Here is a 24,862-nt window from a genome sequence, read left to right as displayed (position 1 = left end):
ACATTTTGTGCAAAGAATATAGAAATGACAAGGGTAGGAGTTGGAGCCAAATTGTTACCACAGTTGATAAACCCGGTAACTTTTCAGGTGTTGTTCTTTAACGTGACATACATAGGTTATAATGATTTTCATTCAGTCAGAATTTTACGCTGACTCTAGCCACATGCATCACAGGTAGATTCTAGTAAAGCATTGATTAATGCCTGGTTTTAAAATTAGTTAACTGGACTTGTAGCCATTATTTTGTGCCCATGTGGCTGGACCCATGTGGCTGGACACCACATGGCATGACGAACCCAATTGAACCGTCATACCTAGGATTTCTGTCGGCTAATGTGTGGTCTTTCAGGTTTTGAAAATGGCCTGAGAGTCGGCCGACAACTCGTGTAGTGTGTGCTGGACATTACACTAAGGAAATGGGAAGGGAGGGTCAGTGGAAAGCACCGGAGTTGAGCCTTTTTTCATTCAGTGTCATCAACAGAAAGAAAAAAGGCAGGAAGAGACGATAAAGCCCATAATTAAAATGAGGTCGATTTAATTTAATTTATTGTGCGATTAATTGATTTATCGTTTATCACCACAGGCCTAGATTCGAGTACCTCGATTATTAAAATTAGAAAATTAAAATTAAAGATTATTTGTGGTGGACATCGCTCTTACTTCCGCCTATGAGTTGAAGTGCTAGCAGCATGGTGTTGAACTGTGCGGTGTTATGTGAGGGTTTGGGGTTGTTGACTTTTGCGGTGCGATGGTTGGACTACGACAGCATTTGTGGCGTCGGAATCGCGTCGAGAGAGAGCAGTCTGATTCCTCGGATAATCATAAAGATATTCTATAGAGTACTTGATTACTAAAATATTATTTTACAAAAGCCCTAGCTCCTTGCCATCACCCTAGTCTTTAGCTTCATCCACAGATACTAGGACTGAGGATACTCTGAAACCTGATTACTTTAAGTCAGAAGAAAATGTTTATAAAACTGAAACATTTAAATCAAAATCTGCAAGGCCCAAAACTAATTTTGGGCTTTTTTTTTTTAATTAACTAATAAGTTTGTGAAAGTATAACCAGCCTTTGATCTGAAAGCAGACGCCCTGGGTTGAGCCTCTGTCCCTTTGTGCCTCTCCACCCCATCCAGATTTCTCAGGCTGGTGTCACCCAGGACAATTTGTAACAGACAGTCGGACTATTAGTCAGTGACAGGGAAAAGGGGCATCGATGTGTCAGACTGATGGATTTCTGCCCTGTTGACACTTCTTCTCTCCTTTCTTACATATCTTTTTTTTTTTTTTTTCACCGTTCCACCACTATAGTCCCGTTTGTTTTTCTTGTGTTGCAGGGTTGATTGTTGTTTTGGTATAGCCACTGAAGGACAGCAGTCATCTGTAAAATTGACTTGCCTCAGGAGCTGGCAAAAATTGGACCAAAAAAATAATACAAAACTGGGATTAATTAAATGATTTCCTTTCTTCTTCTTTCATCATTTCTGGCACTATTCTTTTCTTACACATTTGACAAGAAAAGCAACAAATACATTCTGGTCATCACAAAGATGAGGTCTGTTATCCTGTTATTAGCATCCAGGTTAATGTGGTCTATTCAACCCTTTTCTCTCTGCAGAGTTCACCTTCAAACAACAGTGTAATCTGTTGTCTAAAAATAGTCCCGCTGTGACATATTTGGTGCTTGCATGCTGGCTCTCACTTTTCTTGGATCACTTTATCTTGTGTTTATTAATTAATCTTCTGTAATCATCAGTGCAGAGAAAGGAAGCAGACGAGAGGCAGATCACAGGGACAACCTGTGAGTTGTCTGTAGGAGCCCAGAGCTATTTTATTTTGGTGCCTAATAAGGGCACCATTTGTGCATTACATGCCTGAGTTTGTTTAGCAGCTCGAGCTGACAGGATGGGGACATGAGGATGGGAAAGGGGGAAGAAAGAAGCTTGCAACAAGCAGAGGGACCCTTGTCTACCAGATAATGGATGCATCGTTGGCTTATTTTGGGGTTATTTCAGCCGTTGACTTTCATTGCTTTGGTTTGCCCCAGTGGAAATGCAAGAGGGCAAATGATAGTTTCTGTCAGGATTTAATGACCCCTCTGATTTCATTGCGAGATGTAGATCCTCAGAGGCAACTCTACTTTTCTTTTCCGAAAGATCTTTCTTTTCTAAGATTACCACTGCCACCAGCGAAGAAATGCCAGGTTAGACTTTGGTTAAAATTGGTAATTAACTTGGCAATAATGTTATTTGATTTTCTTGTATAGATTTCTGGCCTATTCTAATTTCTCTATGAAATCCATATTAAAACCTGGTTCTGATTAGCTATCTCTGCACTAAACATTATTAGAACATTATGGGATGGCAATTTTTATAGGCAGATATTGCACAAACATCTGCTGCAATAAATCCAATTTTTTTCTTCCTGTTGCCATCCATGTTTCCTACACACTTTATGACCTCTAGCATCTCGGAAATGCTAAAGTTCATAGACAGTCAGGCTATTAGTCCGTGGATATCTACTGCAGTAAGACTCTGCCCAAGTTGTTGAATATCTTACTGGTATCCAAACAGTACTGAGATATTTGAAATATTAGCTAATAGCTATTGGCTAACACTTCTGATATTAACCTTGTGCACACTGATGTAGTGATAACTACTGTGTGTAGGCCTAATAGGATTTTTTTTTAATCTTTCAGAATTGTAATTGTCTTTAATCATATTTTAGCAATTATTTTGTCTAACATTAGTAAAACCACTTCTCACGGCAGCTCAGGAGGCAAGAGTTTGTTTTGTAATTGGTGATTTTCTGGTTTGAACACCTGCACCGTCCTGTCTGAGTAATGAATCTTAAAGCACAAAACTGTTGAAAGCTTTGCTCTCTCTCGCTCTTTCACAGGCTGAATAAGTCACAAATATATCTAAAAGTATTGTAGAAAATTCAGTTTCTTGTTAATAAGCTTCTCACGTCTTTGTGCTTCTTCAGAAGCACAAAGACTACATTTTTAAACTTTGAATTCATCCTGGTAATTCACTTTTGAGTCTGTTTTACTTAAAAAAGACTTCCCTACTCTAGGCTGCTGACCTCAACATAAAATTCTTTGCACATCATTCTTTCTGCATTTATGTAGAGTTTGTGGATTGGATTGGATTTCTTTAGATTGCCACTAAGGGACCACTGGTCAGGCCAATCAAGTTGAAAAGTTGCAAATTCTAATCAAAGGATGACTTCTCAATGTATATCTACTGTAGTCCCTCTCCTATCTTGCACTATTCAACCTTTTCCTTCTTGAAAATATCAAGTAAAACTATAAAATCTTTTTCTTGTTCTTTTCGCACCTTAAATGTAGAAAAAAGGCCTCTTTGAAAGGTAAAATACCCTCAACATTTTGCCGCATTTGAGAAGAGGATAATAGCTCTTGTTAAATGAATGTCCTTAGTTGGTCCTGAGCATTGTGTTAATTGCTTTTTAATGGTGCTATTAAAGGGAGGCTGTCCCTCACACCCTAGCCCACCTGAACAGATGATAACTACAGGTTAGATGTGGAGCGATTGATCGAAGCGCAGTTATAATCATGTTGTTGATTAAATGTCAGGAAGAAGCCAGTTTATTCTGCATGTAATCAACCAGTCATGTGTTTAATTTAACCCCCAATGCGTTCTCTCACAAAGCACCATTTTAAAAAAAATTTTAATCGTGTCTCATATCCATTTATGTAAACCTTTGACTATTTTTCTGCTTGAAAGTTTTTTGGCTGTCCAAGCAGTATGTGGGTAAAAAACTGAGGAGTGGAGGCAGAATTCAACCCAGTGGGAGGATTCATATTTTAAAAAGGACCCGTTAAATTTTTAGTTTCTGCACTCTTGTGTGATCTGGCATTCCAGCGGCAGCAGCAGAACTTGCCAGCCCTAGTCCAGATTAGATAAGCAGGAAGTGCTGAATCTGTTCTCTCTATACATCCCTTCTGGTACACTGAGGCAGTAAAAGTCAGTCGCTCAGTTTGTAGAAGTGCTGATGGAAGCATAATTGAATAACTGTGCTGATTATTGATATCGTGCAAACACAATCTTCTAATTGTACCAGACTACGCATTGAAGTGAAAGAGAAAATGAGCTGAGAAAAAGTCTTGGGGAAAAAAAATTTATTATTAAAAAAATCTGGCTCCTGCTTTGAAATGTGAAGTATTCAAGTGTGAGACATTATGTTCTGTGTAACTTGCCTGCATCCTTTAGAATGGTTAAAAATGTTCACTGAAACTGATAACAGAAGCACCCCCCCACCCCACCCCTCTCACCCCACTCCAAGTACTTCTATAATTTGTGTTGGTCTTTATGAACCACAACCTACTTTCAGCCCAAAAATGCAGTTTCAGAAAATGTGTTTCTAAAACTGACACAATTTAATTTGAACATTTTCCATCTGTGTTACTTCGGTCATCCTCGCTCTGTTCCTGCCCCCAGCCCTTGTGCCAGCGGCCCTCCATTCGTCTCAGTGTACGGTACCAGCAGTCCCATGCAGCCACCCGAACGGTGGATGAAGATGGATCCTGGACCGGACAGGAGAGTCTGGCTGAAGACGACCCAGAAATGTGGGCTCTGCTGCGGAAGGAGAAGGACAGACAGTGCCGTGGTTTGGAGCTCATTGCGTCTGAGGTATTTAAAACTCAACAGTGAAAATTAATAATTTTCATCTTTTTGTTTATGTTTATGATCATGCAGTTTTAAAATGTATTTGGCATTTTTTTTATTACTTTCTGAGTATGTGGGGGGGAAAGGTAAACTGAATCAGGAAAAAATTTTGTGCTTCTGCACTTTATTCCATTATCTGGAAGATAAAAAACTGAATTTGTATTAAATAAAGGCTTTTTAACACTGATTTATATTTAGATGACTTACCACATCAAATCTTTTGGCAGGCTGTACAGCAATTAAATAAGATATTTTTATATAAAAATGCTTAGAGAAATCTTTACTCGTTATAAGATGGAATATCTAAATATTCGCAAGAACCAAAATTGGTCATTCTTTTTGTTTTTATTCCAGAGCCTTATAGTGTGAAATGGAGACTGTTACTATTCAGAAGAGCAGACAGTGTTTTATCTTCTGTTGTTCTTTCTCTCTCCCCTTGTTTTTTTTTGCCACAGTAGTTGTTCAGTGGAGTATATCAGCCTCTTCTCAGCACAAAGCCTGACCGCTCTAGTGTGAGATAAAGCTGAGATCTTCATCCTGCTTCCTCTCTAACTCACTCTGCATGGCTCATCAGAGCAACAGTCAGGCAGACGCACCTTGAAAGAAAAGACATACATTTTGACACACGTTACCAACCCACACACCCAACACACACACACACCTCAAAGCGACTGCTTTTCCTTTGCTAATACATGCACATTTATTGGCATGACAGACAGGTGCAACAGAAAGCTGTTACTGGAGCTGTTATCTTCCTTGATCTCTTCTTTCCTCTTCTGATAAGCATTATCATAACCACTCACACATGATACACCAGCACCACCCAATCAAAACAGAGGGTGGGGAATGTATTTTTCTATGTCTGCCTGTACAGTTTAAAGAGTATTCACACTGGGTCTGCAAAATATGTTGTTGTCACGATATCCGTTTTTAATTTACTATTGTTGGATGGGGTGCCATAAATGCCCAAACCTGGCACACACAGTCGTACCAGAAATACTAAAGGTTACAAAGGGTTGCACCACACTGGCGGGCATGAAAGAAAGGAAAACGTATTCATTACAATTGTTATGATCATCACAATATTTAACAATATAAACGTTGCAAGTTTTTCAAATGTCAAGCAACCCTAATTTATAGCCAATTAACTTTTTGGCATTTTAACACAAAAAAACACTAGCCTTGTATTTCACTAGGATTTTATGTGATGCATCAGTACAAAGCAATGCATAATATTTGCATTAAAATCTTTTTCTGTTTTTTTTTTTTTTTTCACAAAAAAAGGTTTCCTGTGCATTTGTGTTGTAATGTTTTTTTCTGCATTTGCAGGTGCAAGTAATTTGATTATGGATCTACCAGCATCTAGAGGACTTTGTTAGAAAAAAAGTTAAAACTCAGTCGAATTGAATATCAAGCGTCCTTTAACTCTATACGTCCTCAAATGGATTTAGGTCTGGACTTTGACTGGGCCATTCTAAAAAATTAATATCTTTCAAATTTAAATTATTGTTGTATGTCTGGGATTGTTGCCCTGTGGGAAGCAAACCTCTCAATCCTTATGTAAGGCCTTTTTCTTATATTTTGCTCCATCCATTTTTCACATCAACTTCCCTGTATCTGCTGAAAAGACTAATTATTGCAACGCACTGTGTTACAGACCAGTGTTATAACATACACTAGCTTTGCTGCAGAAGTTAAACTGGAAAACCTAAGTTGGACGTCAGGGTATCTGATGTTTACTCAGAGATAAATTTAGTTGTTTGTTCCATCTATTAACTGTACAAATATAAGGTACCTGATAAGGACCAAAGTCTTATCATTTCACTACTGTTTGTCTTTTACTGTGATTACACAACCATCATTTGCATTTCATGAAATGTGAATGACATGTGAGGCATGATAAAATGAATAACGGCTCAGGTTTTAGTCCAAATCTGAGATGTTATTTAGCTTAAGGATGGAGTTTTTAACGTACGTCAGAACTTTGCACCTATTTTTCAGCTGAACATACTAACAATACTTTAACTATGAAAGCACATTTCAACATAGGACATAAAAAAACGGGCCACAAGAATATACCTCAACATGTGGACAAACACTTATCACATTATCGTGTGTCCTCCAGCAGTGCAGAGATAAACACTCAGAAGTGTTGAGTGTTAGTCTATTGCCGACCACAGGTTCAATACTGTAATGATTGCTTCTAGCCAAAGGGGGATTTCTCACTATCACTTAACAGACTTTAATTTGCCATCCTTGTCCCTTCTATCCTCTCATGTCATTGATCTGAGTGTGTGTGTGTGCATGTGTGTGTGTGTTGTCATCACAGAATTTCTGCAGCCGAGCAGCTCTGGAAGCTCAGGGCTCATGTCTGAACAACAAATATTCTGAAGGCTACCCAGGGAGAAGGTGAGTGTTTATTCAGCCACACCTCAGCTTATTAACAGTGCTGATACTTTGGGCTTTGGGACATTTGCTGCAGATCTACAAAAATAAAGGAATGCATGCATGCATACTGATTTATGCTGGGTTCTGCGTGCTGCATACCCTAATCATGTTACTAATCCACCGCCCCTAGGTTGCTGACGAAGATTCCCAATGGGGAACATTGGATATATTTACAGTCGTTTCTAATTGAGTTTTCATTTATTTTCGCGCAATAATTTTTTAAAATTGATTATTCTGTTTGAATAATTCACATATCGGCAATAAAATGAAAGCTTAATACTGTGAAACACTCATCGTTTGATGTTTAAATAAAAGCCTTATGAGTCTCCTTTCTATTGTATTTGGTGTTAGTTTAGAACCCTCTGCCCACATTTGCCCTCTCTGCTGTTTTACACTTTATTGTAATGAAACAAAACATAATCCGTTTCTTTTTAAAGGTTTGTGCTGCGGCAGTCAGTCTCTTTTTCATCTGCAATTCCGCTGAAACATTTTCAATATTTTCAGCCTGAAATGCCCTCAGTTTGTCGTAACACATTTGGGTCAAAGATGGAAGAAGCTTTTTTCAACTAATGATTCCATTTCCAACTAATGCTTTTGAAGTGATAAAATATTTTGATGACATGGATTTTGATGTTTTGCTTTGTATAACAAAACAATTTACAAATGACTATGCACGTTTGCTGGGTTTTCATAACACGGTTTACTTGCAAAGTTCACTTGATTACTTGCTTCATACATCAGGAGTTGTTTAAAGAAGCAACCATTTTTGCATGACCTGGTCCTGATAGATTCTGAATGTAATGGGCTATTTTAACAGGAGGGTAATTATGAAAGAAACAAACTTGCAAGTCTGAATTAAGATGAATGAGTAAGGTAACAAATGTTTTGCATATTATGGTATTTTTCCCTGAACCTTTAACTCCTCAGAACTTGTTTACTTAAAACTCCTAATCTCTTTGGGGTTGTTTGTTGCAAGGGTTTCCAGTGAACTGTGCTGTTAATGCCAATTATATCATCTGACTCTTCCTAACTCATTAAAAAGAAAAATTATAAAATTGAGAGATGCTTTTTGAAAATCATATATTGCCTATATCCTGTTGATAAGTTAACTTCTAGCTGTAGAGCAGGAATGCTTATTGTTTGCAGCACAATATCTAAACCTTCTTATTTAGCCAGTTTAAATTAGCTGGGGAAATGTCCTTTTGATTTTCAGTGGGAGACATTTTCACGTCAGAGTTTCTACTTCATTTAAAGTCTTAAATTTCACAGTTGTTCATGAATTGCTTCTAGCATCATCTTTCATCAAGAATTAAAATATGAAACTTTCTTTTAACATTATCACCTACCAACATTATCACCTACCAGCATCATCAAGTGAGAGTTTGTATTTGCAGTTTTTATAATCTTGATGTCCTGAGGGAGAAAAAGAAGCTTCCCTCAAGAAACTGAAACAGGAAAATACATTTGATGTTAAAGCTATAAGCATTTATTTCAGTTGCATAATCTTTATAACTTAAGTAAAGTTATTTCAACTACTGCAAAAGTAACTAATTCTGATGAGTTGCATATTAACATATCAAAAACAACATTTTTGCCCTTGCTCCATTTTTTGCACAGGAAAGAGAAACTGCACTCAGGATACCCAACCCAGTGTTTTATAGCAACAGAGATAAATTTCTGACTTTTCATAGCAGTTACTCTCTGAAAACTCCTTCTTCTTGCCTCCTAAGGACCAAAATAGTGTCTCTTTCATGTTTTGACTGTTGAAATATTAAGGCCAAATAAAGATTTGCCGGTTGAGTACATGTTGTTCTTCCTTTTTTTTGTTTTTTTGTTTGACAATTATATTTTCTCCTGCCTTTTTCTTTGGCCTTAGATACTACGGTGGAGCAGAAGTGGTTGACCAAATCGAGCTTCTGTGTCAGAAGCGAGCTTTGGAGGCCTTTGACCTGGACCCAGAGAAGTGGGGTGTCAACGTCCAGCCATACTCTGGTTCTCCTGCTAACTTTGCTGTGTACACAGCTGTTCTCAACCCGCATGATCGCATCATGGGCCTGGACCTGCCTGATGGTGGACAGTCAGTATCCACTGCTGCTGCTTATTCTGTTCTCCCCCTTTGGGGTTTTTCTTGTTCTTATTCTCTTTCTTTTCAAAGCTGCCCCAGTTTCTTTGTTGACCAAAACTAGTGTGTCACTTTGAGGCTTGAATAACCAACACCATGGCTCATTCCTTCTTTTATTTATATATATATATATATATATATAATAGCAATTTATTTATTGCATAAAGTTGTCAGAGTTGCACATTGAGAAATATTTTTTGTCTCTGCAGTCTGACCCATGGCTACATGTCAGATGTGAAGAGGATCTCTGCAACATCAATCTACTTTGAGTCCATGCCTTACAAGCTAAACGTAAGCAGATGCCTGCAGCATACATTTCAAAACATATTGGAGAAAGATAAGACAGACAACTAAAATTTTGCACATTTCAAAAACAGAATTTTCAAATTTCTTTAAATCTGTTAATTTAGAATCTTTTTCTGCTTAAGAGGAACCTTGGCAGCACTGCTGTCCTTTTTTTCATTGGCTGTTCTGAAACCTTCTCACCTACTTCTACTCTGAATTTATGGAACATGTTCCAAGTTTTTGTTTTATATAAGCGTAAAGCATTTGTATATTTCTTGCATTTACGTATTAGCACTATTTTGATCCCTGTCAATTTGCAATGCTTGCACTGTAGCAACACTTAACTGGATTTCCATAACTACTCTTATAATAGAAACAATTAGACATGCTCCTATAAAAGCATTAAGCCACTTAAACATATGTGCATAATTGTGAATTACAATAAACTAAAGCTGTGCAACCATTTAATAAAATTATAATAATCTAAAAAGTACTTGTCAAACAAATGTGTGAGCACAAAAACAAAGGTAAGGTTGTGGAGACTGACCAGCTCAGTAAACATGATGCTGCTGTTGGCACCTGTCGGTTGTGTCATTTGTAAAATAACTGAAATTATTTGTTGGGCTGAATTGAATGTATGTGAAAAAGGTTGTAAATTAGCCACTCATTGTAATAGCCCCTCAAAAACATTATGAGCCATTCATAGATTAAAATACCCCGTGACGTTGGCTTTTCAATAAACAATCAAATTTGTTTGTTGAGAAATGTTGAGGCAATTTATTCTTCTTTCCGAATTGTAACATAATGCCATGCATGTGCATTTACTTACTGAAGAGGCAGGAGCTTCCTGCTGACTGACTTTTTGCCAGTTTTATCCAGATTTTACGGCCATATTGCATTGAATATACTACATTTCTTTAAATAAACTGGATTTATTTATTTTGCTTTGTGCTTTGAGATGGCAATTGTTAATAGGATTTCTAATAATAAACTAAAATTTAGCTGAACTTACTTTCTTGTTAGTTTCATAACTGATTAATTATGTAGATGAATAATTAAAAAATGCAGAAATCATGTATAATTTCACCTTATTATATTTTAATTTCTGAAATCTTAAAAGTGCACTGCATTTTAGATGATTATTATTCATGTTGGATCGCTGATCAAATCTCTTTAGAGCTCTCTGAATGTTTTTTGTTTGTGCAATATATACTCCTTTTATATGTTTATATGTTGGCTCTGATTTGAGTGACTACTACTATGTAAATTACTTGTAAAAGTAATTTATCATCTCAGTTGACTGGATGCTCTTCCCAAATTTAGTAAGTCATGTAACCCACCATTTTCAGATCTTTTCCATTCCTCATTTCTTTTTCCTCTTTGGGAAGTTTTCTGAGAACAATTTTAAACCAGTGTTGTAATGCCATGTTACTAAGTTCCTATACTGATACAGGCATCAGTATAGCAGCAGCTCAAGTGCGTTTGACCCCCAATAGGTCAACCTTTGACCCCTAATAGGTCAAAGGTTGCTGAAATTTGAACACTACTCTGTTTAAAATACGAACATCTCATTACAGTTTGCAGGGGCTATGAAACAGGACTTTTTGGCAATATGTTTTTTTTTTTTGCTTCAAAACAGAGTCAAATTTAAACCACACACCCTAATCTATTTTGTTTAGTCTAAATGACTAAATGACTTCACTTTAATGAAGAACATTATGGCACTTTGATATTGCATAATCTCTTGGCACCCACTACAATATTATACAAACTTTATGTTTAATGGGCAACTAACAAAGCAGCTGTTCATCACAAAGCACAGTCTGCACACAGAGATCCACTTATTGTGCCCTGACAGTGAGCTTTGGCAGAAGAAAGAGCGTGTGTCGCACTGAAACCTTTGGCTGATCTTATCACGGTCCTGGGAGAGCCTCACTTGTTGCTCTGACCTGCAGTCACCACTCATTTTTGGCCAGATTGTGTAGCAGCTGTTAATGATTAAGACCATGGTTTATTGCAAAGACTGGAAGTAGTTGTGCTTTTCTAATACCTGTTTTTAACCCTTCCTAATTTGTTTCAGTTCTTTGAACTGTCTTGTTGCTGAAAATGTGCTATATAAATAAAGTGACCTTCCTTCCAGAAAAGAAAATAAAGTAGGAGAATAGTGGGGAAATTCAGGTGTTGCAACAGTAAAAAAAATACATGCAGGTAAACTCTTTGAATGTCATTTCATGGGAAATTTACTTTAATGAAGGATGGAAAAATTGTGAAAAATATATATTGTCAGACTTTATTCCCACCATTTACCAGGTGTCCAAGGAATCCTTCCCTTTATACTTCCTTTCTTCTTTCCTTCCTACAATTCATCCCTTGTATATGTCCTTCCTTTGTGTCCTCCCAACCTCTTTTCTTGTGCATCCTCCCTTCCTACCTTCCTTCTTCCTTATGCATCCTCCTGTTTGTCCTGTCTTCCTTCCTTGTCGTTCCTTCTCTCTGGTTTTTATCTTTAAAGCCCAACAAGTGTAAAAGTAGTTGCTACAAATTGGTGAACTGCCAATCTGTGTGTTTTATATTTTACAACAAACATAAATAACTGTGACCTCTGGAAAGTAAGGCCTAGAATTGTAAGAACAAAAAATGTGGAGGAATCCTTGATTTAAAACATTTACTTACTTGTTGACTTAAATTGTGATCTGTGAAAATCTGTCCCCCAAACATTAACAGGATTTATATCCAACAGATATGATCACTCCTCAGAATGTTTAATGTATTTTCTACCGAGGGATCGTGATTGTACGGTAGTGTTGGTAGCAGCTGATGGATGGCGATGAGGCTCTGCTTGTCCAGACCTGCTGATGTATGGGCAGGCAGGACCCCTCTGCGAGAGAGATAATGGGAAATCGACAGGCTGGCCAGCACCAGTGGTTCCGTCCTCACAATGAGCAGGTTGATGGAGTGAGGAGGGCATCCATAGATGTGCTCTTGAGATGGGAGATTATCAGGTTGTCTAAATAAAGCTTTCCCTCCTCCTTTCTGTTCTCTTTTTTTCTTGTCTCCTACTCCCTTCTTCTCCAATGTGTCTGTCTCCCACTTTGTTTTTTCTGCTTCATCCAGCTGTCCTTCATTGTCTCTCCTCCAAAGCTGGAAGGAAGATTAGATGGGTAAAGCTGTAGGTTAAGGACGCAGACAGGCTGGTCAGTTCATGTCTCCTTTAACTACATCCTGAGAGAAACAGATTAACTACCATGTTTCTTAAATTGCCCAGTTTATTGAAAAGGAGCAGGGAGAATCTTAAAACCAGCATGATCCGTTCAGCCTCATCTCACCAGTTTAGGAGGCCCCTGAAAGGCTGAATTAGGATAAGTAGTGGTGCATTACTGCAATTGCTCCATCTTCCTGCATGATATGATTGGTGTAAATGTCTTCCTTCGATACATTCCTTCCTCTTTTAAAAGTGCCCAAAGTACTTCAATTGCAGCTGCTTCAAATGAGCGTCAAATGGAGAAGTCTCTTCTCCGTGTTGATATGTCCGCTCTTGATCTTCAAATATCTAACAGTTTTTTTTTTTTTAATCCTCTCATTTTCTCTTATTTTCCCCTTCTGACCCTTGCGCTCCCTCTTGTATTCTGATATTCCTCCCCCACTTCTTCTTCTTTCAATATTTCTTTTCTTTCTTCTCAACCTGTCTGTTTTTACGCAGCCTGCAACGGGACTCATAGACTATGAGCAGATGGAGATGACAGCCAAGCTGTTCCGGCCCAGGCTCATCATCGCTGGCACCAGCGCCTACGCTCGCCTCATTGACTATGCCCGCATTAAGAAGGTGAACTGAGCTCCCCAATATTCAAACCTCACCCTTCTTTCACCCTACCTGTTTGCTCCATCACTCGCTGTGATTAGGAGTTCAGAGCAGCTTTGTCCTTTAATGTAAAACTCAACCTTTTTTTCATTTAGATGGCAAACCCACCCGTCTGCTGTAACAATAGGTCAGACCCTGCCAGACTTTCTTCCAGACACATTTTTACTAACTTCTATTCAGCTGTGGAAATTGCATAGCTCCTAATCCAGTAGCCCTCATTCTTCAGATATTTTGTGGAAAAAACATTTCAAAACACTTTTCATGCACATACAGATGCTTTCATCCTTTGTTGCCTCACAGCAGCAACTTTTAAACACACACTTCACTGTCCTCTTTGATGGTGCACAAGGGGGCCCTTTATCTGTTTTTGTTATACCAACCAGCTAATTTACTTTATTCACTCCATGACTGGTTGCCTTTGTGGCAGAGCTCCACTTTAGATAGCACCATCAGATGGAGTGTCCTGCCATTATGGAGCTGTGTTTTTAGCAACCACTAGACTTTGACAGTCATGCTACCTTCATTTTCTTCCACTGTTGGTGTCCTGACACTCTTTGCCTCTGCTTTTTTTTTCCATCAAACATACATCTAGTTTATGTATTAAAGAAAGGGAATGTTATTATGATGCATATTAATTGTAATGCAGTTCACTGTTCTGATCCCATGCCAGAGATTCATTTACATTTTACCAAGCTATTTATTATTTGTCTTTTTCAATAAATGTTGGCAAGTGAAAGCATAGATTTATTGAACGTTGCCTTCATATTTCAGGCCTCTTAGGACTGCCAATGAGAGTGTAATTACACATCTTGAAATATCTTGCCTCTGAGAAGATGGGTAACGTCTGCAGATGTAGAGTTAGTTATCAAATCTTAATTATGCAGAGAAAATGCTAATGCAGAACAGCTGAGACTCTGCTTCCTTAACGTAACTTTCAACAAAGGCAGCTGAACAAAGTACGCCTTACCCTTGGTTTACAAATAATTAAGTTAGATGTTAAAGCAATTTCTTTGTTTTAATAATAATTTACTATACCGAAAGAATTAACATTTAACCGTTGGTTTATTCAATCCTTCTCCTCACAGCTATGCACAGGTATTAATGCCTACTTGCTTGCGGACATGGCTCATGTTAGTGGCCTGGTAGCTGCAAAAGCAGTCCCTTCACCGTTTGAACATGCTGACCTGGTCACTTCCACCACACACAAGTCCCTCAGAGGATCCAGGTAACGACACTTATCGTGTTTTTTTTTTTTTTTTACATTTTATCATGCTAAAAGCACAAACTTTGATGTATTTTAATTTGATATGCCAATGTAAGGTAACAATTACGAAGTAGAAGAAAGTGATGCTAGGTTTTCTTTGACCAGCTTCTTAAAGTGCTTTGATCTAAGCATTTGATCGAAAGGCTTGGATACAGACGCAGCAAACTATGCTGTGGCTGTATATTTTGGTTTTCTTCCAGGATTACCTTTCATTTACCTCCAACCAATAGAGAATAAAAATATTCCGACAGCATGATGATATTTCCACCACCTTGTTTCTCTGTGACACTTGTTTTTCTAATTTTTTTAATTTCTTTATTTTTGTCTTATTTTCAAAATAAGACACAAAATCATTCATTATTTTCTTTTCCACTGCACCATTCTACACTATTTTTGGTCTGTTAAACTACATATCTTTGAAAGACATTGACATTTTCTGTTGTAACAACCTGAAAAAAAGTGTGTATGAATATGTTTGCACGGCTCATAGAAAATAACAAATCATTAAATCAAGATTAGCGTTCAGAGTTGTAGGTTTGTAATTGCAACAGTCGTTTATTGGGGAATGACTTTGTTTTGTTTAGGGCTGGCCTTATCTTTTACCGTAAGGGCGTCCGCTCGGTGGACAGGAAAGGAAAAGAAATCATGTACGACCTGGAAGACAAAGTCAACTTTGCAGTGTTTCCCTCCCTGCAGGGTGGACCTCACAACCACGCCATTGCTGGAGTAGCAGTGGCTCTTAAACAGGTAAATTTAACAAAAAAATGCTTAGTGGAAATGTGAATACAAAGTTTTGATTTGTATGGAAAACAGATGTATCTACTGTAAAAGAGTAAATCTGAATCTTGTTGATCTGTGTTCTTGCAAAGTGATTTAATAATCTTTTTCTGTTTATCTTCCCTATTTTTTTATTGTCAATGGTATAAATTTTAGTACTGTCTTCAGTTCTGGTAAAGACAATAAAATAGTTGGTCTTGGTATCACAGTTCTCCAAGGCTCATCCCACTGTTTCTCTATTGTTTGTGTGTCCAGGCTCAGTCTCCTATGTTCAGGGAGTATATAGCCCAGGTACTAAAGAATGCAAAGGCTATGGCTGCAGCTCTTCTCAGCAAAGGCTACACTCTAGTATCAGGTAATCATACATGTTCTACACTTGACTTTTTTTTAACCTGCAGATAAGACACTGATTCATCTGACAGTGCTGAAACAAACTCACGAGAACCCCCTGTCACAAAGATGCAAATTACACAGCAGGAGGAAAAAAACAAAGGTGCATTTAAATTCATGATGTGTAAATGTACTAATGCCAATAAAGCTGCCTTGTCAGTCAGGAAAATCAAATCTGATGAACGCGTTCGCTCTGTGATTGTGAACAAATGCTTGACTCTTGTTTAGCTTTTAATATGCTGGCCTCAGCTCCTTTTTGATATATGGCCCCAAGTTGATACTTTTTAAAAAATGGACCTGTTTTGTGCTTACACTGCAGAATGTAATTTATTTTGTCATGCAAGTAAAAATAAAAATAAAAAGATTTTCTGTTGCTAAAATGGAAATTGAATTCAGTTTGCCAAAAGCTACCAGCTGAAGGCCTTGGTACAACATGAATGCGTTTTAAATCAACTGTGGTCTAATCCGTCACTGCCTCAATGTATTGGAAAGTATTTGTTCTGTTTAGGGAACAAATACATTTGATTAACAAAATGAAAAAAAAAAGAAAAAAAGACTGATATATTAAATTATGGAATTAAATAAAACAAAGATATTTGATGGTTTTCTTATTTTGGGGATGATGTTTTGCAGTAACTAGAGAGTTTTCTTACAGGCATCTAAATAAACCGTTAATCACAGTGACTTCAGAGATGTACACATAAAACGCTGAAGGATTCAGCATTAGCTCATCAGATTAGCTCAATCTAATGTCACAATGACTATATTTTCCCAAATTCTGTTTGAGGGATGTGCAGACTGATTCCTGGAGGTTTCTAATGCTGTATGTACCAAACTAAGTTAGAGATGCACTGCCAGCCTTTTCTAAATCCCTGAACGCTGGGTTCAACTGAGGTACAACAAGCCTGTGTTGAAATATACCACCTGCACTATAATTAATTTGCAATTTGTTTAATAACCCCATTGTAGTAATTAATTGTCTTGTATTCTAAAAAGTCATTTAATTTTAAAGTGTTGTACATGCTAACTGTGTATGACCAGGTTTCAGAAGACAAAAATTAACCAGATTACTAAATGAAAAAGTTTTTCTATAACAATATAGCTTATAAAAAATACTGAGTTTACAGTGTTTAAGCTGTTTATAATAGGTAATGGTGAAAGAGAAACATCTGTAAACCTAAGAAATTCAGAGAATTAATACTACCAAAACACTTTTGAACAGTTTTCAACCTTGGCTACTTTAAAGTATATATCCTAAGAAAACGCAAAACAAATAACATGAAAATACTAATGAAGTTTATAGCATGTTTTTAAAATGAATATAAATAATAATTGTGTCAAATTAGACTGAAGATATACAGGATGCAACCCTAAGTCTAGGTGTTTGAAGCGTGTCTGTGTCTAGTCCGTATGGATTGAACTCCCTCTGCCTAAACTTGTATCTGACTTGGTGAAAAATACCTAAGGTTTATTTAATAGCACCTTTTTGATAACTGTGATTAGTTAGATTTTTAATAGTTTCCAGTCCTGCTCTTTCTTCCTGGAGGTTCAGAGCACATCTGCAAGTTGATGTATCTGTTTATGATATATCTGCTGGGTGTGGAGTCTGGGAAGATTAGTGGCTACTAAGGTTGTGGAAGCTATCCAAATGTATAAACTATTCATTTATCACTTTGATTAGTTAAGTTTCTCTGCACACTGCATGTCAAGTGGGAACATTTAGTTCTGTAGCATCTGTCAGATGTTTTGTACGAGGCGAGCGTTAATTAAATTATCTTGAGGTCAGTTTTGGAAGGCTGCGTATGGATATATTTCATTTAAAGGTAAAAATAATGAGGAAAGCAATTAGTTTAGAAGCATTTCTGAGAAGGAACTTGATTAGATTTAGTCATACAGCTGTTGATGATATGTTGGATTGAAATGTTCCAGGTGGAACTGACAACCACCTGGTTCTGGTGGACCTGCGGCCAAAAGGCATTGACGGCGCTCGAGCTGAAAGAGTGCTGGAGCTCGTGTCGATCACGGCCAATAAAAACACGTGTCCTGGAGACAAGAGCGCCTTGACCCCTGGAGGCCTCAGGCTGGGTAAGGATCGCTTTCACAATATAGTCAAATAATAGGCTCGTCATATCTCAGTTTATATTCAGAAGCTTAGATTAGAAAAAGAGAAAACAACATATTCTGTCTTATTTGTTTACTGTTTTGCAAAAAATATGTTTTATTTTTGCAAGTTCATTATGCGTTGACGAAAATACCTTCACTGTTTGTGTTTCTATACGTCCTTTACCTGTATTTTTTTGTTGCTGTGTTGTTTTTTTCTTCAACACATCAACCATCAGAGCAGACTGGTGGTTGATGTGTTTATAGACTGTAAAAGTGTTCTTTACTGTTTTAACAAGTGGGGAGAACAATCAAGATCTTCAGTTTTTAACCTGCTGATAAAAGAAAAAATGATCCATTCAGATCTGTGGCCAGTGTTTCTGCTCCTGAGTATTTATAGGTTAAAGATTTTTTTGATCATATAACATTTTAACCACAAATGGAAACGCATTATTACAAATATTTAACTTTTTCTTTCACTGCTTTAGAGTAACTTGTCAGCAAATAAGCAATTTCCCATTGGGATCAATAAAGTATCTTCTCATGTATTCTATTCATTCAAATGAAAATCAAAATTTCTGTGTTCTGGAAAAGTTCTGGTTAAAAAGCACTACTGATGGTTTATTATGCGTTCAGTAGTTTCTGAACTTCATTTACAATACACAAGGTGAAAAAATATACAAAAATACCTTGAACTTTTCATTGGACTTTTCACTTCCATATCTATTCAAGTTAATTTTTTAATACACAAATAAAAACAGAAAGCACTTATTTTTTTATTATTTTGACTGAAAGTAGTGGAAGTGGCATACTTCTGGATCTATAAAAGTCTTGTTTTAATGAGATTTTCCACCAAGTAGGTCTAAACTGCTAAGAAGCATTTCTTTCTGAAACACCCAAATATGTACTCCCAAGCAAAAAAAAAAAGTTTTTCCTAGAAAGTACAGTTAAAGTCACAATCTTTGAGCTGCAGTGCAATGTTTTGCAGATATTACTTTATGTTTTGAACAATTTTCACAGCAGGATCGCATCAACTGCCTTAATTTGTTATTATGACACACTGACACAGTGTTCGGATTAATTGACAATTCAAAAAACTTATTTTCACCATACTCTGCATAGCTGAGAGGAAAAAAAGAAAGTCTAGGAGAAATTACAAAAGCATGAAAGAAAATGTAAGTAATTAGATTTTATTTTTGGTCGTAGGCGCTCCAGCTCTGACTTCCAGACAGTTCAAAGAAGACGACTTTGTGCAGGTTGTCGAGTTTATGGATGAGGGATTTAAGATCGCTTTGGATGTCAAGACAAAGACAGGTAAGCCTGTTTGAAGAGAGGTAAATTAAGTCTGTAACTCAGTGGTTGCTGTGAACATATTTATGTGTGTGTTGGTGAGTTAAATCAGAAAGCTGGATGAGGGGAGACAGTTTTATTTTCCAGCTGGTGGAAAGACAAAAAGAAGCAACTAAATCATAGTATTTTACTGTTTTCTACTGCAGCAAAGCTCCAGGACTTCAAGAACTTCCTCCTCCAGGACCCGGAGACGGCGGCGCGCATTGCAGATCTGCGACACCGGGTGGAGGCTTTTGCCAGGCCGTTCCCCATGCCTGGCTTCTGCGACCATTAGGCGGAGTCACAGATCTGTAACAGCCAGGTGGCAGACAGCTGGCCGGGCAGAAGTGTGCATGGAGAAAATGGAAAAATGTCATGGTAGTGAAATGTGGATGGTGCCTGAGAATTAGGATGACTTTAGTTCATTTTTTTTGTCTTTTTGCAATCAGACCTGCAGAGACACATTTTCTGTTCGTGCTACTTTGCTGTCATTCATTGATATATTCTTGGGAAAAAAACAAAAAAAAAAAAACAGGCTTTCGATGGAAGAAAATTATCAGGAAAAAAAAAACTGACAATTTTTTTGTATAACAGAAGAAGCTGCTTTTTGTGGCGTGTGAGAAGATTATTCTCAGCTGTCTTCACAGTTTATTTAATGCAAGTGTGAAAGGAAAAAGCTTGTCAAATCAAAGCTACACAAACACTTTTCAGTCTGACTTTATACAAATTTGTATCTTCAGGACACACTCCAAGTCTTAATTTTTTAAAGGTTCCTATAATGTGCATCACCTGTATTATTTTCACTATAAGATTTTTTTTTTTTTTTTTTACAGTTTTGTGGCATCATTTGCTGTTTTGGAAAGTCTTAATTTCTCTCTGAAAAGATGCTATTCAACTTAAAATGTCAGAATGTTATTTTTTGAAATGCAATTTAAAAATATTTTGAGCCGACGTTACATGAAACTATATATTTTAACATGACATAGTTTATTACAACACTACAAATTATGTCCAGGATATTTTTGACTCATTTAACCCTAGTTTTTTTGTTTTGTTTTTTTGTTTTTGTTTCTTTGTTTACACAACAGGAGCATGTTTTAGATTTCAGATTTTAATTGTTCTGTGCTTTGCTATGAAATCGGTATTATAATTAATCAGTTTGTTGTACGAATGTCGACTAATCATGCCAACCTTTCATGTAGTTTGTTTACAAAGAGCATATACTTTTCTATTCATAGTTTTTAAAAAGTAAAAACACAATCTCCATCATTTGACCATATAAGGAGTTTTGAAAAGATTTATTTCTGTCATGTCTAATTTATCTCATTTCTCATCATATTCTTCTAAACCTAAAACAGTAAGGAAATATAGATTTAATGAAACATGTTTGAGTGTTTTGTAGTCTTAACTGGTTCACAGTTTAGTGCTGTTGTCATGGTCACTGCATCAGTGATAAAGTGGGATTTCTGTTTGTGAAATGTTAAAACAGCATAATGAGGAAATGCTTCTTAACTCTGAGATTGTTTCTTACTTTGCATAAAGCACAAAATTCAAAGTAAATTGATTACAATACATTTTCCATATATTACAACTCTTGAGCTAAGCATAAAACAAAATATACCAGGAAGTATTTTTTGCCAACATGTTTATTCATCAACCGTTGGTCTATGAATCATCTGAGACTCTGTCACTGTACACTGAAACCTTTCGCAGCTTTGTTTTACAGAATATTTTTAGTAATTTTGTTAGCATAATGCTAATAAAACTAATCATACAAAGTAAGCTGTATGTGGTGTGATTTATTTTATATAAAACATTGTTTAATTAGGGTCTGATTAATCTTTATGTAGATGTAAGTGTGGAGAAACAAACCTACTCCAAAGGTAGAGGCTCGTGACTTTCTTATGTTTGGATTAGTGTCAAACAGGAACATAAAACACTTTTTAGCATTCTGAGACATATTGTTTTAAAGATCATACATTTTTTTTTATGATCTTTAGTTGAAATGTACTAATGCAGCTAATCAGGCCCAAGTCATCTTTTACAAGTTTCAAGTTATAAAAATAAAACGGTCCTGTTAGTTCTAATTCTGACTTGGAAAGTTAAATATTTTGTATAGCTGTTGCACATATAAAAAATTGTGAAAGATGCAGGAATGTAAAATATTTATGTCCAGTTCTGACTATTTGTGCCCCATGAAAACAGTAATGTATAACACTTTAATGTGTAGGTTTATTGTTTGAGCCCATAGAATAGGGAGTAATGCATTACTTAGCTGTATTTCTAAGGTTTTTTGTGGTTCTATTTATTTTTGTGTGTGTATGCGCGTTTGTGTTTTTTGTTTTTATTCTGTTGAATGCAGCTGTATGTGGTTGAAGGTTACACTTTCTGGTTGAAACTGGACTGATTTTCTTTTCTCCAGAATTTGTGCACGACGAGTGACACACACACACACACACACACACATTGTTGCACTGATATGCATTGTTTTTAGGATTCTGGAGTTCAGTCTCTTGCCCAAGGCCACTCTGACATGTGGCGGGGGTTAACTGAAATTAAACTCACAATCTCCAGATTGTCAGACAGCTACTCTACTCCTCTGCACCTCAGCTGCCCCTGTCCTGCCTGAAAACCAAAAATGCACCATAGAGCTAATCAAAGGTCCAGATTCTTTAAGAGAAATGGCTCCTCACGACAGAATGAAATCTGAAGCTACAAACTAGATTTCAACTATTTTTGGAGAGTTATGTTGCAGCTCACTGTCAAAATGTCAGAGGAAAACGTTCCTTTGGGATTTCATGGCTGCTTTTTAATTTTTATTTTTTTCCCCCCAACACCTTCTATCCACATTATCTTTGTGTCGCTGGATGTCAGGATTCACCTGTGCAATAAAAAGGTTTAGCATTATTCGACTGTATTTCTGTGAATTTTGTTTTTCTGTCACCATTTGCCCTGTCACATTTTTACCTGAGGCTTGTCTGCTACAAAGGATATATAATGTGGTTTTAGGATGCTTGAATTCCTGATTATCTGCTGCAATGTTTTGGCCACTGTTGCGATATCAGGCAGGTTGCTGTTTGTTCAGGTTACTTTTACTCATTTTAGTAGTGAAATGTGGGGAAGCATTTCCATTCTAGGTTGTTCTCCGGGGTTTGTTAATGAAAGCTGGCACAGGACTCGGTTCTTAATGGGCTTCTGTGGTAGTCAGTTTTTGGCATGTGCATTGAAGCTTAAACTACTCATACAGGACTTATTTTAATGTTTTGTTTTCTTTGTCTGTTGAGGATTTTTTTTTTTGTTATTACACCCAGTTGAGTAGTTTATGTAAAACGTGTATCAACCATGTGACAGCAAAACATTTGTAAGAACCTGAATTGCATTTATTTTGTTTTATATTTTTTGTGGTTAATGAGCAATAAAAATCTCAAAATGTTTAGATAATTTCAAGTCTTGGGGTCAAAGGTTAGGATAGATGTGGGTTAGAGTTTCATACTAATTACCCGCATAAAAGTGAACCCAGTTTCAGCATGGGATTGCAGTTTTTGAGAACATACAAAATGCTGTGTTTATAAAACCTTTTCATTTTAAAACAGTTTAATATTTTCCGTCCCTCAAAACCTGAGTGCCCCAGATCACCACCCCAGCAACCCTATGAAAACTCAGCTTGCTTTTTTTTTTCCGATGAAATTGAAAAGGGGTTGAAAAAGACACAGAGCCCTGGCAGTCTTACGGCCAATATGCCAAAAACAGAAGACAATAAAGCAAATGTTCTTTGTAACTGAAATGTGAGGCAGGTAATCCAAGGCTGGCATCGTGTGGAAACAGAAGTAAATAAAGTTTTCAGGACGACAGGCTGCCTGCGGAGAATACTTTGCTTTGGGGATTACTGGGCAGGAACGGCTGATCCTCTCCAACACAGTGGCTCGACTGCCAAATGAGACAGTTTCTGTGTATATTCTTAGTCACTCAAATTATTTTAATTCTAAGAGCATAAAATGAAGCTAACTAAATTAATATTATTGGTTTAAAGATAACTATCATGTGTCTTTAGCTCAAAATGATGGCAGTCATTTATACTTACAAATATACGCAATGTTGTCTTCTAATAAATTTTAGATAAGAGTGGAAAGTTCTCCCCACGCTTAAAAAATGTCGGCGTATTTATTTGCACTTTTATGTAGTAGAGTAGATGAATACAAAGTAGCATGAAGATGAGATGAGTGGTAGGAAGACGATACATTGTTTTCTGAATTATTAATAATTTATATTAAAATCTGAAAAGCATGGAAGGCTTAATATTATTTTTGCAAAAGTCAGCAGGTCCATCAAGATTATTATTATTATTATTATTATTGTTTTATTTTATTTTTTTTTTGACAAATGAGGGACAAAGTTTGTGTTCCTGTTATTCTTGGTTCCCTCCCATGGATGCCATTTTGCCCAGTCTCTCTATAGTTGTTAAACCATGGACACTGACTTTGACTGAGATAAATGTGGTCTGCTTTTTGTTTTTTTTTAAGCTGTTCTTTTAAGCCATTTTCTGACTGGATGAGTCATTGATATGCTCTTAGGATAATTTTGTAGCCAGGCCACTCCTGGGAAAATTCACTCCTGTTCCATGTTTCTCCATTTAGTGATAATACCAATTGTTTCTGTGGAGTCCCAAAGCCTCAGACATACTGCTAAAGTGTTAAATGTCACTTTTTCTCATTCATGCATATAGTTTTTAGGGTTTTATAACATGTTTTTTTTTTTGTTTGTTTGTTTGTTTGGTTTTTTTTATCTTATTTCACGTTGCCAGACAGGGTTGACTCAAGTTATTTCTTGATTCTAGCAGTTAACGAGCCATTAAAATTAAAGTCAATTTTAACCCCCTAAAATTTGGTTAATTAGTTAATTTATGATTTCCCAAGGGGAACGTTTGCTTTTGCTCAAATTATTTTTGTCTGACTTTAAAATGATTAAAATCTGAAGCACTTAGATGTGACCAAATCAATCAAAAACAGGCTAAATCTGAGGAGGAAACATTTTATCTCAGCAGTATATGAGGGTGTAATAAGACACAATAGTGTGTAAGTGACACTTATTTACCAACAAGTTATTTCTTCACTTAAGCTGATTTATATTAAAAACATTCTTAAATCGTAAAATAATCTGGAGCTGAATATCTATAAACAATATTCCAAAACTATCTAACCTAAAATACGTTTCATTTCTTAAATTATTCTAGCTGCACATTTGAAGAATATCATGATTTTGAAAAAAATAAGGAATGCTGAACTAAAAAGCAAAATTGATTTTATTTAATAGAGGAGAACACCTGCTGTGGCTGGATAAAGAATGTTAATTTCCACATTTTTTAAAAATAACTACCTCTTGCTTGAATCAAGGCTCTGATTGACAACTCAGCGGGAGGCCTTTGTCGCTGCTTCTCAGGCAAACCCAGTTCTCTCTCAGCTTCCTGATTTAAAGCAAGCAGTAGAACAGTGAAGCCCGAAAACACTCAGTCTATACCTTTAAAATGACTTGGACACGTGATGACATCGTTTTTTGTTCATACGAGTTACATGAGGCTTTCAATAACTACATGTTATATAT

The 24,862-nt window shown here is 36.6% G+C and overlaps 1 protein-coding gene across 1 annotated transcript in view; it reads left to right on the top strand.

Moving 5' to 3' along the window:
- Nucleotides 1-21,046, top strand: part of shmt2 (serine hydroxymethyltransferase 2 (mitochondrial)) — a 26,134-nt gene extending 5,088 nt beyond the window's left edge. The window contains exons 2-12 of the mRNA XM_007548503.2: nt 4,463-4,654; nt 7,020-7,099; nt 9,015-9,215; nt 9,470-9,551; nt 13,246-13,368; nt 14,490-14,629; nt 15,253-15,415; nt 15,701-15,800; nt 17,765-17,920; nt 19,142-19,249; nt 19,432-21,046. Of these exons, the coding sequence (XP_007548565.1) occupies nt 4,463-4,654; nt 7,020-7,099; nt 9,015-9,215; nt 9,470-9,551; nt 13,246-13,368; nt 14,490-14,629; nt 15,253-15,415; nt 15,701-15,800; nt 17,765-17,920; nt 19,142-19,249; nt 19,432-19,559 (1,473 nt within the window). The 3' untranslated portion in view covers nt 19,560-21,046. The remainder of the gene's footprint in view (nt 1-4,462; nt 4,655-7,019; nt 7,100-9,014; nt 9,216-9,469; nt 9,552-13,245; nt 13,369-14,489; nt 14,630-15,252; nt 15,416-15,700; nt 15,801-17,764; nt 17,921-19,141; nt 19,250-19,431) is intronic.
- Nucleotides 21,047-24,862: the final 3,816 nt, after the last annotated feature.

This window comes from Poecilia formosa, unplaced genomic scaffold, assembly GCF_000485575.1.
Source record: "Poecilia formosa unplaced genomic scaffold, Poecilia_formosa-5.1.2 Scaffold2, whole genome shotgun sequence".
Taxonomy (NCBI): Eukaryota; Metazoa; Chordata; class Actinopteri; order Cyprinodontiformes; family Poeciliidae; genus Poecilia; species Poecilia formosa.
Note: the sequence above shows the minus strand (reverse complement) of the source record. Positions and strands in the feature narration are given on the sequence as shown.